The 16,773-nt window shown below is 45.9% G+C and overlaps 1 protein-coding gene across 1 annotated transcript; it reads left to right on the top strand.

Moving 5' to 3' along the window:
• The first annotated feature begins 14,810 nt into the window (after positions 1-14,810).
• Positions 14,811-16,773, top strand: LOC123042945 (RHOMBOID-like protein 10, chloroplastic). The gene is made up of 6 exons (XM_044465289.1): positions 14,811-14,905; positions 14,994-15,090; positions 15,168-15,235; positions 16,309-16,407; positions 16,496-16,537; positions 16,635-16,773. The coding sequence occupies exons 2-6, from the start codon at positions 15,027-15,029 to the stop codon at positions 16,713-16,715; spliced, it is 354 nt and encodes a 117-aa protein (XP_044321224.1). The 5' UTR covers positions 14,811-14,905; positions 14,994-15,026; the 3' UTR covers positions 16,716-16,773.

Raw genomic sequence — 16,773 nt, 5'->3', positions numbered from 1 at the left:
ATCACCTCACCAGCGAGATGGGCAAGCTCTCCACTCAGGAACCGTATCGTGGACATGATCAGGTGCACGCCGCCAACGGAGCAGGTATGCGCATCTCCTATGTTGGTCAGGCATCACTTCTTGCACACAATTTTCGCAAACTGCATCTTTCTAGTGTCCTTCGAGTTCCCTCTGCTACGCGTAGTTTCTTGTCTATTCCTCAACTTACTCGTGATAATAATGTCCTTGCTGAGTTTCACCCTTTTCGTTTCTTTATCAAGGATCGGGACACGAGGGCCGTTCTGCTTAGTGGTCGTCTTCGCCATGGCTTATATGCACTTGACGCACCGCCTGCATCTCCTACGCCGTCTTCTCCTCAGGTGTTCAGTTGTGTTCATGTGTCGCCTACGCACTGGCATGCGCGCCTTGGACACCCTGCTGCTCCTATAGTTAGTCATGTGCTGCATCGCTATGAACTACCAGTTGTGTCCAATAAGAGTGCTGAAACTATTTGTGATGCCTGTCAGTAGGGCAAGAGTCACCAACTACCTTTTTCAGTCTAGTCGTGTTGTGTAACATCCTCTTGAGCTTGTGTTTTCTGATGTATGGGGTCATGCCCAAACATCCGTTAGTGGTCACAACTACTATGTCAGTTTCATTGATGCTTACAGTCGGTTTACTTGGCTATATCTTATCAAGCATAAATCTGATGTGTTTGATGTTTTCATTCAGTTCCAAGCACACGTTGAGCGTCTCCTTAAGCACAAGATTATTCATGTTCAATCCGATTGGGGGGGTGAATATCACAACCTCAACTCGTTTTTTAATAAGCTTGGAATTTTGCATCACGTGTCTTGTCCTCATACACATCAGCAAAACGGCACTGCTGAACGTAAGCATCGTCATCTTGTAGAGACTGGACTCACTCTACTAGCTCATGCCTCCGTTCCGTTTCGGTTCTGGAGTGATGCCTTCTCCATCGCCTGTTTCTTGATAAATAGGCTTCCCTCACGACTACTGAAAATGAAAACCCCTCTTGAACTCTTGCTCGATGATATTCCAGACTACACGTTTCTCAAAGTGTTTGGGTGCGCATGTTGGCCACACTTGCGGCCGTACAACAAGCGTAAATTAGAGTTTCGGTCTAAGAAGTGTGTTTTCCTTGGGTACAGTTCTCTTCACAAAGGGTACAAGTGTCTTCATGTTCCCACCAATCATGTCTACATTTCTCGTGACTCGTGTTTGATGAGAATGTGTTCCCGTTTCATGCTCTTCCGAACCACTCTACCATTAGTTTACCACCTGTGCACTCCGCTACACCTTCGCCTGATCAATTTGTGGATGTTGCAAATGCTCCTGTGTTGCTTCCTAACCATGCTGCAGGTATTGGACGCGGTGCCCGCCTTGAACTCCTGGATGATGAGGTTATGGACAACACTCATGATGGCCACGTTGATCCGATGCATGGCCCATGCATAGCGGGTCATGACCCCCAGCCCGATGCGTCCACAGCCGCCCCGCGGGCGTCGGCAGTGCCCGCAGCTGCACCCGCCTCGGCCGCCCGGTCGCCTGGCTCGCCCGCCCCGATGCCCGGGTCGCCCGCCACGTCGACCGGGTCACCCGCCCCATCACCCGGCTCGCCTGGCTTGCCCGCCAGGCCACAGGCGTTGCCCTTGCCTGGCCCAGTGGTAGGCGGCCCAGCTGCTGCTGGCCCAGCAGCAGGTGGCCCAGCAGCCACAGCAGCTACATCGGCCAGCCCCGCCTCGGCTACTCGTGGGTCGGCTCCATCATCAGCCGGGCTTGGCAACCCCGTCTCGGCAACATCACCCGGTGCTGAGTCTGCTGACTCTGGCTCCTCCAGCCCCGTCTCGGCCACGACGCCTTCGTCGCCTGTGGCAAGCCCCGGGGTGCCAGCGCCGCCCGCTGTGGTCCATCATCGACCACACACGCGCAACCGGTCTGGTGTTTTTTGCCCCAAGGAACGCAAAGACGGGACGGTGGCGTGGCTTGCTGCATGTGTGGCTCATGCTGGTGCGGATCCAACGGCAGAGCCGCGTCATTTTCAGGCTGCACTGGGTATTCCTCACTGGCGTGCTGCGATGGAGCAGGAATTTATGGCCTTGCTAAAAAATGGTACTTGGCAGCTTGTTCCTCCGGTCTCTGGCGTCAACATCATTGACTCCAAGTGGGTGTTTAAGGTCAAACGACATGCAGATGGTTCTATTGAGCGCTACAAGGCATGGCTGGTTGCTAAGGGTTTCAAGCAGAGGTACGGTCTTGATTATGAAGACACGTTCAGTCCAGTTATCAAGCCTACTACTATTCTTATACTGCTGTCTCTTGCCGTTACTCGTGGTTGGTCTCTTCGTCAGCTTGATGTGCAGAATGCTTTCCTCCATGGAGTTCTTGAGGAAGAGGTTTATATGCGTCAACCACCCGGTTTTGTTGATCCTACACGTCCGCATCATCTCTGTCGTCTGGTCAAGGCGTTGTATGGACTTAAATAGGCGCCTCGTGCATGGCATGCCCGCCTTGGTTCTGCTCTCCGGGCTCTTGGGTTTATTCCCTCAACTGCTGACACGTCACTGTTTCTCCTTCAGCGCCCTGAGGTGACGATGTATCTCTTGGTGTATGTTGATGATATCATCCTTGTCAGTTCCTCCAATGCTGCTGCCGATCGCCTTGTGTCTGCCTTAAGTGAGGAATTTGTTGTCAAGGATTTGGGTGCTCTGCATTATTTTCTTGGATTGGAGGCGTCACGGTCCTCTACTGGGTTGACGTTGAGTCAGAAAAAGTACTCCATGGATCTGTTGCGCCGTGCTGGGATGCTCAAATGCAAACATGCTATCACTCCGATGTCTGCGACTGATCGGTTGTCTGCCCTTGATGGAGACCTTCTTTCCACTGATGACGCCACTGAGTATCGCAGTCTTGTTGGTGGTCTGCAATATCTCACTATCGCCAGACCTGATGTCTCTTATGCAGTCAACCGTGTGTGCCAGTACCTTCATGCACCTCGTACCACTCATCTCTCGGCAGTTAAGTGCATTCTGCGATATGTTTCTTCTACTGCTTCGTATGGTTTGCTCCTTCAGTCTGCATCGTCTTGTGAACTTTCGGCTTTTTCTGATGCGGATTGGGCTGGAAGTCCTGATGATCGGCGATCCACGGGGTGATATGCAGTGTTCTTTGGTCCTAACTTGATCGCCTGGAATGCACGCAAGCAAGCCACCGTATCTCATAGCAGTACTGAAGCTGAGTATAAAGCAGTTGCTGATGCTATCGCTGAGATCATATGGGTACAGTCTTTGTTGCAGGAGCTGAGAGTCTCTCCAGGTCATCCTCCAGTTCTATGGTGTGATAACATCGGCGCTACATACCTTTCATCTAATCCGGTGTTTCATGCTAGGACGAAACACATCGAGGTTGACTATCACTTTGTTCGGGAACGTGTTGCACAGAGACTACTTTGTATCAAGTTCATCTCCTCCAAAGATCAACTTGCTGACATCTTCACGAAGCCTCTTCCACAACCACAGTTTGTAGGCTGTAGGCGCAATCTTAACTTACTTTGTACTTCAGGCTACAGTTAAGATTGAGGGAGGGTGTTAGACTATATATACATAGTCTTGTATAGGCCTTGTATTGTACCTCTTGGTACGTCTATATAGTGAGATAGCCACACCCCGTTTTAGGGTGTCGAGCCAGTTTCCCAAACCCTATGTTTTACAGTACCAACCCGCACCGACCCCCAAAAGTTGTTTTGCGCGAACTGCAAATAAGTTATCCGGGTCGGCGGGATGCGGGATCTGCTAGAGTTGCTCTTAGTCCGCGGTTGCCGCTTGCGCATATAATTCAGGTTGCAGTAGTACATCGCTAATAATATTACTGCATGCCTATCCCTGGCTGGACAGGTGCATTGTTGAGCATAGAAAGCAGCTCCGGTAACGCTTCCTGCGCGTCTACAGCGATGACCCCGGAACCATCGAACTCCGGCGAGGAGCTGCCGGAGTGTTGCCTCCGTCTGTCGATGACGCGCTGCTCCTTGCTGACAGCGTCGATGAGCATGTCCATGTGGAGCCAAGTAGCTAGAATCCAACGGACCCAGCGTGCCATCCCAAACCAGCCGTGGTGCCAACGCCTCCATTCATGCACCACCATCAGCACTTAATCACGCAGCCAATAACAGGACAAAGCCATTGTGTTCGCGGACGTCCGCTCGCCGGTGCACATACAGTTCCCCTGCATGCGCGTGTCGCCATGATCATGCCATCCGCCGATCATTTGGCACTACTGCGGGTACACGGACTGCCCTGCCTGTTACAGCGAAAACTGCAATACAAGTTCACGGACACTGGCATCCTCAGTCGGCGCAGCGGGTAGGGATCTAAGGGCGGCGCCGGCGAAACTCTTCTCCATCGGCAGAGGCAGCAAGGAGGAGATGGTGATGACCAAGAGGGAACTAAGGAGGGAGTGTGGAAGCGGCAACAGAGTACATATGTGCCGGAGCAAGCAGCGTCACTTCGGCGGCTGGTCAGCTCGCCTGCCTGATCCATGGTCGCTGCATCGCGCGGCGGCGTGCGTGGGACGCTAACAAATATTGTTTTTCTGATGGAGAACGATATGCGGGTAGGACGTGGTTTCCGTGGGCTAACCCACATACTCCACAGACTAGTAGGGACCATGTCAGGGAGAGACATTACTTTTTGCAGTGGATTGTACGCATGCATGCAGCATCTCTCCTCTCTCTCAAACAAATCCATGCATTTTATTTTTGGTTATATTTTTAGATGACCAATATTTTTTACAGCTTTGTACTATTATTTAAAATTTCCATATATTCAAATTCTTGAACATAAGTTCTTTATAATGATACCAATCTTGAATATATATAAACTAGTTTAATTTTTACTATTTCAATCATATCAAAATATTAATTTCACTCATTTCAAATTACAATTATCGAAATGATTGAAATCAGTTATTGAAATGATTGAAACACTTTTCCGAATATAGTTTTCTTTGTGAGTTTCATATTCTAGCTTGTGAAATTGTTTCTTCAATGGAGTAACTGTTATGTGTTTTATTGAAACTAGTGAAATTTATCTTTTGTAATAAGTGTAATCAGTTTTTTGAAACAAGTGAAATATATTATTTCAATTGAGCGACTATAGTGCGTTTTCTGAATGAGTGAAATGAGTTATTTGAAAAAAGTGAAATATATCTTTTTGGTGTGAAACGACTTTTTCATTGTGTGATACTGATATCTCTGCTGAGTGAAATATGTTTCAATATTTTTTCATAAATACGAAGTGAAATTATTTTCTCGTATATTTTTTGTAATGAGTGAAATCAGTTTTCTGAAACTAGTGAAATGGGCGAAATCTATATTTTGTAAATGAGTGCAGTGTGCTTTCTGAAATGAGTGAAATAAGTTATTTGAATAAAAGTGAAATAAAACCAATTTTTGTTGTGAAACTAATTTTTCAGTGTTTGAAACTGATATTTTTTATGAGTGGAATATATTTCAATATATTTCTTAAATTTGCAGTGAAATTAGTATTGCAAATGAGAGTAATGTGTTTTCTGAAATGTGTGAAAACTATTTTGAAACAAGTGAAATGATTTTTTAACTTCTATTAGCGAAACAGTCAAAAACACTTTTATGAAATAGAGGAACAATCTTATGTTTTATGAAAGCGATATTAAAAGATAATTAACATATAAAAATTAGAAATTAGTGAAATAGGTCTATTTAAAATATGTGAAATTGAGTATTTCAAACACGTCTAAGTTGCAGTCAAACACGTCTAAATTGAATATATTAAACTTCTATTTTACTACTATATCAAATATATCTATGTCTTTGTGAGTTTCATATTCCAGTTTGTGCAAATGAGCGAAACACTAGAAAAAACTTTTATGAAATAGTGAAACAATTTAGTGTTTTATGAAAGTGATTTCAGAGATAATTGAAACATATAAAATAAAATATATTTTAAAAATATCCAAAATTGATCTTGTTCTGTAGATCTTGTCACCACAAATTTAAATATATAATAAGTTTCAATAATGGACATTTGGTTCGAAAGATATAAGTCATTAAAAATATGAGGATGAAAATAAAATGCATGTCATATGTATTCCGTGAGTGAATGCATGCATGCATGCATCATTGTCTCTACTCTAACTCTCTCTCTTCTGTAAAAGCTGACAATATGTGACACTAGTACATGTATTGCTATGTGTATTCTGATATCTGAAAATAGAGTGTAAAACCTGCACTGATCTTGATGAAAACGACGGAGGGTGGATCAAGCACCGGTACATCCCGGCTCGGGTAAAAAAACTTAGTCGTAGGAAATACCGTCTCGCAATAAGCGGTTGGAGACATGTAGCAGGACCGTTGGGCCATGCTGTGTGCAGTGGCGGAGCAGAAAAATAGTATAGGGGGGCCGAGGGCTGTTAGAGCTGGTTGGGGAGGGCCAAATCACTAGAAAGTAGCTTTTTAGCAGCAAAATACACACTAATTGTGCACTGTTCATTAGATGGTTAGCAGCAAATATGAGATGTTAGGGGGGGCCAGGGCCCCTGCTGGTCCCCCCTGTCTCCGCCACTGGCTGTGTGTGTTCCTCCGGTCCACTTTTTCCTTCTTTTCTTCTTCCTCAAGTTGATCCCCTTCTCTCCTACTCCCAAATCCGTTGCGCTCCAACGGCCCTACTCCGCTCCGTCCGGCCCGCCTCGACGTCACCCCCAAGTTCGCCTCCCTCCGACCTCCTCCTTCTCCGGCCGCCATGCTCCTATCAAACCCATTATAGTCCTAAGACCAGGTCCCGTCGGAGGCAGTACCCACAATATCTCGAAACGAAAGGCCTCCTGCACCTGCACCTGATCCTCCCATGGCGGCGCGGCTGCTGCTCCGCTCCCTTAGGCGTCCTCCTCCAGGCTCCTCCTCTCCGGCCGCCCACCAAGCCAGAGGCAGTGGTCTCCTCCACCGCTCGCCATCGCCGTCACCGGTACTGTTTCTTCCTTTTATCTATCCCTGCCTCCTTTACTCTGTTGCTGGTTTTGCAACGGACGTCACATGTTGGTAAATTAGCCATTTAACTTTCGAGCTTCTTCATGTTTTGTCGCTGTGTCCGCTTGGTTTAATCAATCTGGATGTGAATTCCACACACACACACACTCCATATATAGGGCGTGGGGCATCCTCGGGCAGTCATCCTGCGGAGAGGTTTCGGAGGATCACATTCTTCGCAGTCTAAACCGCCCCGAGGCCGCCTCGGTTTCGGGGCGGTAGCCAATGCGGTCTCTGCATCCTTTGTCTGCGCTTCTGCAGCCCCCTTTCTCAACCAGAAATCGCTGCCCACGTGGCCACAGGACCATGGAAGCAACATGGAGAGGAGGCAGTGGACTGATGATATTATCGCTGCTAATCTCCTGTGAGTCTCACAATGCTAAACTCAGTCAAGCACCATGGATGCAAGATTTCCTTCCTTCTATTTATCTTAGTGGTGTGTTTCTTTGATTTCTTATTTATTTCGCACGTGCTTGGTTGGATTGCAGGGTTTATGTGGCAGATATAGCATCGAAAAGGAAGCTTACTCAGTGGGGGGGGGGGGGGAAGGTTTGTTCTTCCGCCGGCTTAGAATTCCTTTCCACTGTGTATATATACTAGTTTAACCGGCGTGGCGGCACGCCGCGCCCGTCTTTACGTCGTGGATAGAATTATGACACAAAACATTAACTAAAATGTTGAAATCTTAGTAGATAAAAACAATTCGTTGTCCTGATGACTCCTCACATTGCAAGTTTGCCACGATATCGAATCATTCCGGTGCCACTAACCTACATCAAACATATAGTTTATCTGACGCCAAATCATACTATGGTTGTAGGATAACTCTTTTCCTTGTCTAATAGTTGTGTTGATTGATATGTTTTGAGGATTATAGATATATGGGGTATGTTGAAGAAAACTACTGGTGAAAGAAATCTTGGTGAGGGGAAATATAGTAGGAGTTGTTACATTTGTAGTGTGAAGACACTCGCATCAGATGATAACATGTTCGATTTGATAGAAGATATAGTTGATCGGATCAGTGTGTTGTATTTGACGTGAACAGATAGAGGAAGTTGTGGAGAGAATCATTCGTTCACTTGGGAAGATGGTTAATTTGAAATGGAGGGTGTAAATTGGGGGGGGGGGGGGGGGGGGTTCTATGATGCAAAATATGCCTTATTGTGTTGAGCTATGAAATGGGATGATAGAAAGGCATGTAGATATGCTATCGCAAAGGCTGATTGGAACTAACTTGAAACGATATGTTAACTTTTTCATGGGTGTGTATTTGTGTATAAATAAATATAGTTTTGAGGATCATCTGGTTATATAATAGTGTACACGTGTGGACGATATGTTTATCGATGTGTACGGATGCTTTAGTTTTTTTGCTAATAATCATATATCTAGGTTTATAAAAAATTATGAATTTAGTCTATTATTTTATTTAGAGTTAAGGCAGAAGACTGTACATTTAGAAAAGTACAATTCTTGAAGGTGATCCTGAGGTGGTTTAAGCCTCATGTATGGTACAATCGGATCATCGGTATGGGTGTCGTGGGTATATGGAATACTATAATGTCACAGAAATTATTAGTTAGGATTAGTACACCCATGTTGATCTAACTGGTGTATTTTTGAATCAAAGGTGTTGCATATTTCTTTAAATTGAAAGCATTGCATATTTCTTGTAAAATGCATGTATGTGGTAATTTTACAATTTCTACAAACTGAGGGCAGTACGTAAGAAGAATGATTTTAAAAGTTCAGTAAGCCAGTCCATGCGCCCAATTTCTTCTCTAGATTTGTGTTAACCTCCCAACATTTATCGTGTAAAAGTGGTTAATTAATGAACCTAAATACCCCGGAACTGAGCCCCCAGGACAAAATTAATTTTTTGGTTTTTTATACCTTATCACATAACCCCGCAAAAAAATAACTTATCACATATGCCATGTGGTAAATTATTTCTCTTGTTAGCTTGTACATCTTCCATTTTTTCCTCTACGCATATGGAAGGACCCAAGGAAAGACTTGACATAAAGAAAAAGATATACGAAGGAAAGAATCGACCTGTTAAGTTAATTTAGGACTTATTTACCATCCTGGTTTTGCATGGATCGGATACATAGATTGAGGTATCTCTATTCCTAATGTCTCAGTTGGTAGGTCGCGTTCCGGGTTTTATTTTCGTCCCACCTCACCCAGTCTTTTTTGGTACTTCTTTGGTACTTCCTCCCACCTCCCTCTCAGCCGCGAAAAACCAAGGAAAACCCCGCGATCGAGTCCCGCACACGCCCAACCTCCCGTCTCACGCTAAGCCGCATAGAACCAAAAAAAACCTCAAGCCGAGTCCCCCGCCCACCCCACGCACTCCAGGCCCTAACATCCCGTCGCACCAAGACAGACGAACCAAAAAAATCTACGAATAGTCCGCCGGTTATTTTTTGCCGGTTTTTATTTCGCCTCACCACTTTCGTTGGTTTTATTTCGCTGGTTTTATTTCGTCTCCCTCCCACCTGTCTTTTCGCTTCACCACCCACATAAGCCCATCAGATTAGTTACCATAAAAAAATCGGAATCAATCAAGTATTGATGATCAGATTAGTTACCATATAAAAAATAAATCGCAATCAATCAAGTATTGATGGGATATTTCCTTATATTGATGTGATTTCCCCTTTTTTATCATCAATCATCTCTACTGCCTAAAAAATGCGTAGCTTTCCTTTTCGCTTCACCACCCACATAAACCCATCAGATTAGTTACCATATAAAAAATAAATCGCAATCAATCAAGTATTGATGATCAAATTAGTTACCGTATAAAAAATAAATCGCAATCAATCAAGTATTGATGGGATATTTCCTTATATTGATGTGATTTTCCCTTTCTTATCATCAATCATCTCTACTGCCTAAAAAATGCGTAGCTTTCCTTTTCGCTTCATCACCCACATAAACCCATCAGATTAGTTACCATATAAAAAATAAATCGCAATCAATCAAGTATTGATGGGATATTTTCTTATATTGATGTGATTTTGCGTAGCTTTCCTTTTCCTGCCAACCGACCGCGTCCCGTCTCCCTACATCCGCCCTCGTTGCTCTGCCTCCCGCACGAAAAAACCCTCTCGTTTGACCTCCCCCAAACCCCGCATGATGAAAAAACCCAGCCGCCTGCTTCCCCTCCTCTCGACCGCTCCATACGTCCAGATCGCGGCCCCATCCCCATCCTCCTCTCACGTCACGGCGGCCGATGGACTGCCGCCACCACCCTCCTACTCTCTCGCCGCCGCCGTCCTCCCGCTCGCTCGCCGCCACCGTCTCCACCAATCCCGGCGAAGGCGTCGTTGCTGCTATGTCGCCTCCTTTCCCCATCCAAGCCTGACCATGGCAACGGCGCCCTCTCATGTGTCCCACGGTGAGGTTTGGGGAGGCGCGACCACAATCCAGTAGGGATCTCACCGCGGACCCGTCCGTTGGGATGGGTGTTGCCTCCGTTGCGAATGGGATCGAAGGGAGGGACTACTTCGTCGTCAAGGTCGGCGAGGCAGCGGCCGATTGGGAGCCCGGTTGTGAACATGGGAGTTCGTCCCCATGGAGGTGGCGGCCATGGAGATTGGATGTGAAGCAACCCCACTTGCCGGTGGTGGAGGCTTGCCGTCCATGTGATCCTTTCTTCTCCCGGTATCCCCATTCCTTGCCTCCCATTACAAAAGCGAGCATAAATGAGAGCAGGGGCTGATTTTCATCACTTCATTTCTCATATTTTTAGTTGCTTTTTTGAGATTATACAAGATGCTCCTGATCTGTTTTGTCAAATTACTTGGATCGTCTTATGGAATTGACAGCCATCGCATTTTTCACCTCATGTTATTTCTTAATCCTTGTCCCACTAGGCATCCACTACATGTTTGGTAATGACGTGATGTTGAGGCGGCTAGGAGAAGCTCAGCAGCCAGATCAAGGGCTATCGAGATGGATCTGGGAGCCAAGCAGTAGTTCTTCTGTTAAATTTTGGTTATTATCTTTTCTATTGTTACGATTGTGGGATGGTTGATTTTGACTCGGTGTAACATTTGCATTTGTTTCCCCAGCTTGTTGGCGTAGATGTGTGGCACTGCGGCAACTAATCAAGAGCAAGGGCAGTGCACATCAGAGCTACGCTGAATGTAGCGAGCCAACCACGAATTGGGTGTGTTCACACGAGGGATGGGAGAGGAGAGGAACATTAACATTTTTCATGATTTGGATGAAAATTTCAGTTCATAGTTTCTCCGTACGTGGCAACACACTAACGGTACTCATGGGCTTAGGATGAAAGTAGCGCCAGCAGAATCAGTAGGTTGGATCGGAAGGCGGTTGTTGCCCTTGTCCCTTGGTGCTAGCCTACCGTGGTGGCCTCACTAACTTGCTCATTGCGAATACGAGTTCGTGGGGTCACGAGTTGCTGCAGATTTGTTTTTATCACTTTTTACAATATTTATTGATGTATTCCTAACTCATCGAGTCATTTTTAGCTTTGATTTCCCATATACGCCAGCCTAAATATCCCATGGTCAGAATATTTGCATGGTTAGTGGATACTGTCCCTTTCTTTCTAATGTTTAATATTTTATATTGCCGATAGAAATAATTTTATCCGCTTGATTTAGGAAGTGCACATAGATAGGTCAACATATTTTGTAGCTCTTTCGGATGTAAAAGCATATGTTGCATAAGAAATTACTATCTTCCAAGCATACTCACATTTCACTAACAAATAGGGGGAGGTTCAGACTTCAGAGCAATGATAAAAAGGTTTATTCCTCACTCTTTTGTTGGAATTTTAGTTCCAAGTTAACATGATTTCTTATCCGCTTCATAAGTCATGCATCTGCTTAATTAGGTGATAAGTAGGGCTATTGTGGGGTTTGTTTAAACTCCGGCATAAGGAATTCTGGTTTAAGAAAAAAGACATTTGGCTTCTTTAATTACAAATTGATTGCAACATCGTGTTAGTATGTGATTTCTCATATCTGGTTGTAATATTTGTGAAGACATGCATTGCACGTGCACTTGGAAGCGGGCCCGTGGCACGCGCCGGACGGCGCCGACGCTGACCTGGGCCACCTCCTCCGCGTATTCTTGGAGCTGTGGCTGGCCGATTTACATGAAATTAATTCCCTCAGTTCTGGTTGCAAATATAATACACATAATCCATATTGTTATGCACTAGCGTGTGTGTGTGAAATAGATGGATTATGGTCCCGTACCCAATAAGATGGATATGTGTGTGTGTTAGAGAGAGGGAGAGGGGGAGAGAGAGTGAGGAAGAGGGAGGGAGTGTGTGTGTGAGGATTTGATGGTAAAAAAGGACGCCAATGTCGTAATATTGAACTCTTTAAGTTAGCGTGGCCCTGTTGCAACGCACGGACGTTCTTCTAGTTGCATACAGCTGATTGGATGTGCTCGCATGCATGGGAACTCTCCCTCTCTCTGCGCATCCACCTGATGATTGGTACAGTAGATAAGAAAATCGTCAAGGAAAGAAGAGATGGCCCACGAAATCTAGAAGGAATGAATCGCTTAGTGAACTCAGAGTATCATTTTATTTTTGTTAAGAGTATCATATTTTCTTTGAAGAGCCTCCAGTGTCTATTTGTGTATGATTTGGTCTCGTACTGGCTCTGGATCCCGTAACGACGACGTTGTTGGTCGGCTTCCGTAATAGTCAGGCGCATCCGCGCATGATTGTCATCCGTGATAGCCAAACCCGAGCAGGTCGTCCATCTCGTGCACCCGCCACCGATCCCTAATCGACGGCCGCGTCCAGCGACGCACGCAACACAAAGCCGCAAAGCACCCACGCCTCCAAGGCATCCAGGTAGAATCGCCCATTAGTCAGCGAGAGCGCATACGTCAGCATGCCTAGGGCCCACCGAATACCTCATCGCCTCATAGTCGCCGGCTTAAAGCCCGATAGCGGACGCGGGACGTCGACTCCAGGAAGTTGAGCGTCATCTTACGTGTGATTGGTGTGGTGCGAAGATCACGCACTACGTACGCCTCCTTCAACCCTTCCATGGTGGCGGCGGCGTGAGTGCCGAGGTGGAGTGGTCTTGCTGGGTGTCTGACCCGTGGCGTGCGAGCGGACGAAGCCGATGAGCTGGAACTCCGGATCAGAGCACCATGGCCGCAATGCAGGCATAGATGAGAGCTCTGGTGATGGGTAGAGAATGAAAGACACCGCATCCATGCGTAAAACGACGACAACTAAAGAGAAGGGAGGTCTGCGGGCGTGGAGGAGGGCTTCGGGCGTGATGCACACGACGACCACACGCATAGTAGCAAGCACACCCAGCTGTTGTTGCGTGATGCGGAGCCAGTCCAGGCTGCGGAAGACGTCGGCATTCTTGTGGCTCTGCAGATTCAGCAAGACCTCGCCGCCAACGTGGTGGTGGTGGTGGCTTGGGCGGCGTGGCGTGCGAGTTGGGAGTGGGAGTGCCGGCTACGGCCTTCTACGCCACGCCATAACATCTTGTCAGCGACGACACACTCCTGTATCCCTCCTGCTCCCGCCAGCTTCTGTCAGAGCTCCTCTGCATGTTTGCGACTGGACCGGCGGCTGCTCGCGGCGGCTTAGTCGACCCGTAGAGTGGTTGCCGGCGACAGGTACCTGCACCCTGGCAAGGTAGCACCGGCACGTCGATAAGCATAGCTATCGCCAAAACAACAACTCCAACTCGCACATACGGCGCAACCCATGCACGTCTATGCTGCCTAGGAGGTGAGTGTAGTAGCGCATGCTGCTCCGTGGTGGCTATTGCTCCTTCGCCGTGGAGAGTTCTGTATATTTATAGACCGGCGATGATTCAGGAGAGTACGAAGCTGTAGGACCATCGAGAAACTATCAGGTGAACAGCAAGACGCTAACACGTCCACGTTAATATGTACGTGTCAACAGCCATAACACATGCATGCAGACACAATAATCCTACACCTACAGGCAATCAACAGAAAGTTACGGACCTCCCTTCTCTTCTAATCATACCTCCGCCCCCTGATTTTCAGGGGTGGACCGGTGCCTTCCAAATTGACCAATGAAAGAATGCCTCGTCACCCTGTAAACCACTCTCCCCCGTAATTTCCTGTAGATGTAGCATTGATGCAGACACAACAAATTTTTACAACCGCCTACTGCATGCATTAAGCGGTGGATGAGAGTTGCATGCACATGATCACATCATCAATCCAACCATGTATGCACAGAAAAATCCAAAACCTAATCCTGTCACCACCGCCGGACAGAGCGCATGTTGACCAGGAATCATATCCAAGCGACAAATGCATGCACGCAGCAGAGTGCGCACGATCGAGGCGGCACCGCTGTTTCTCTTGACGCAATAGAACGGCACAAATCAGAACACGCACGACAGCACATATATCGATAAAAAGGCACGCGCAGCCCAGATTAGATATCGAAGCCAGCAGAAACAAGAAACCTCGAGCTGCGAGGTCAACGGGTCATGCTGGCCCACATGCAACACAAATTGCTACTCGCACCAATACAGACGCTACACACGTTAAGAAAATTTTGAGCGAAAATCTACAGCCACCATATAACTGTACACGGTCATATCCCAATTTATTGCACGTGTCGCTAGCCGGTTTACCAAGCAGTCATTTTCAGCCAAGTGGTGAAACGTCGAAGCGAAAAAGCTCCCGGATATAGAGGCTTGGGTATGTTCTGTCCATCTAATTAATGCTTCCTGAATGCAACGATTACTTGCCACGAAGGTCAACAGCCTGATCAGCAAAGGGCAAATCTGGCGCCTGGTCACACCAGCTCTTCTTCATGGACCTCTTTATCACATTACTGTATGTGTTCTTGTTTTGGTTGAGGTTTAAATTATACTTTACAGAATGGAAATTGCGCTAACTTCCGATCATCGTCATGACGGTACAGTTAAATACTCTCTCTTTGGCTAGCATCGGGCCTATGGTGGAAGAGGTTGTTGGCCCTAGAAGATTTCTAGCCATTTATTTCACTTCCGCACTATCAGGTACATGTTTCATCTTTTGGATCTTACTATGTCATCCCTAGCAATCTTTGTATTCATTAATCTTCTCATTGTAACAGGTTCACTGATGAGTTACTGGTTTAACTCCGCACATAGTGTTGGTGCATCTGGTGCTATCTTTGGACTGGTATGTCCATCAGTGCATTTATTGCCTCGTACACTGTGGAAATATTTCTGTTGTCCACAGTACAAAAATCATGTGTGCTTGTCCCTATATTGCTTCTTAATTCAGTAGGAGCACGACATTATTATAAAATAGCCACACTCCTTACTAGCTTACGATTTTTGCTTTGTTTTATGTTTTCTTAAAACTACCCCCTTGTGTAGAGACCGAATGAAGATTGTAACTTTTAACATGAACTTGAGTTTCCAAAGGTGTTTATTAATCGTCGAAAGATCACTCTGCCCAGCCAAAGTATAGAGGCTTTACCAAGAGATATCAACTTCTGAATGCAAAATTTGTCTTGCTCTTCTGAAAAGTCCGGTAGCAGCGATATATAATAATATAAGATCCAAATAGCCCGCAATAGCTCCACTATAGCATCTCTATAGGTTTTGATGGCCCTCCCACTAAGCAATGCACTTTTAACGCTAAATTGAAAATGACACTATAATAGCCCACTATTTCCCGCGATGGGGATAGATTTGGAGTCATTTAGCGTTGCTAAGCTACCGCTGTTCCAAAATGTTCTGTACTTTTCAAAATCATGTTGCAACGGTTCAAATTTATGCCTTATCTTTCCCAAGTGTGGAGCTTCCCAACCAATCTTCCTAGATCGTAACTCTGGATTCATCTTTGATGCCGAATGTACTGGTCAAAGTGGGACAAAAAGTGCCAATTCACATTCATTTAGCTAGCCAAAAGTGCGAGCCTCGCTGTTTCTAGTTACAGCCGCTTGAGACCTAAGTATTGGTTCGGCATCAATAGTTGTTGCATCACATCTTTAGTCCAAGAGCCTAAAAGCGACTTGCATAATACAGATTTACTCTCAATGTCGAAACCTTGTATCCCTCACATGGTTTTATGGGTAAGTCACTTCTATTCTAAAGCTTAAATGACCAAATCTAAACATATAAGAGTATTGCATATCTTGACTGAAATTGACATGTAATTTGGTCAGTTTTATCTGTTGTATTTGTGCATTAAAAAAATTCTTGCATCTCACTATTTCTTCAACCATCCTCAATATTTATGTTCAGGTTGGTGCCCAGGCTGTTTATCTGTGGAGGCACCAAGAGCTTTTTGGAAATGCAAAGGAAAAATTTGAGAATATTAGATTTGTGATTTTATTAAATCTGGTACTCATTCTATCTTTGTCTTTGTATTTTGCCATCTGCTTGTTGCATTCTATATGCATGTGCAAGTCTCATGCGTTCTGTTTGACAGGGCATCGGCCTTCTTTGGCGCCGCATCGACAATTGGGCACATGTAGGTCTCGCGTACAATTTTGTGGAGTTCATTAATTTTGGCAACATATGAAATGATTGATTGGCTAGTTGACTTCGATTGATTCACATTCATGCAGCTGGGAGGGTTGCTTGGGGGAGCAGCGGTCGAATGGTTCTACGGTCCAGATTGGAAAGGGCGCCCGTTGTTTGGCCAATGAGTAGCACAAGACCACAATAACGCTCACGGCTTGCACATAAATTTATCGTGCTGGTCCC

The sequence above is a fragment of the Triticum aestivum genome, chromosome 2B, assembly GCF_018294505.1.
Source record: "Triticum aestivum cultivar Chinese Spring chromosome 2B, IWGSC CS RefSeq v2.1, whole genome shotgun sequence".
Taxonomy (NCBI): domain Eukaryota; kingdom Viridiplantae; phylum Streptophyta; class Magnoliopsida; order Poales; family Poaceae; genus Triticum; species Triticum aestivum.
The sequence above is the reverse complement of the archived record's forward strand: the minus strand, read 5'-3'. Positions and strand labels throughout refer to the sequence as shown.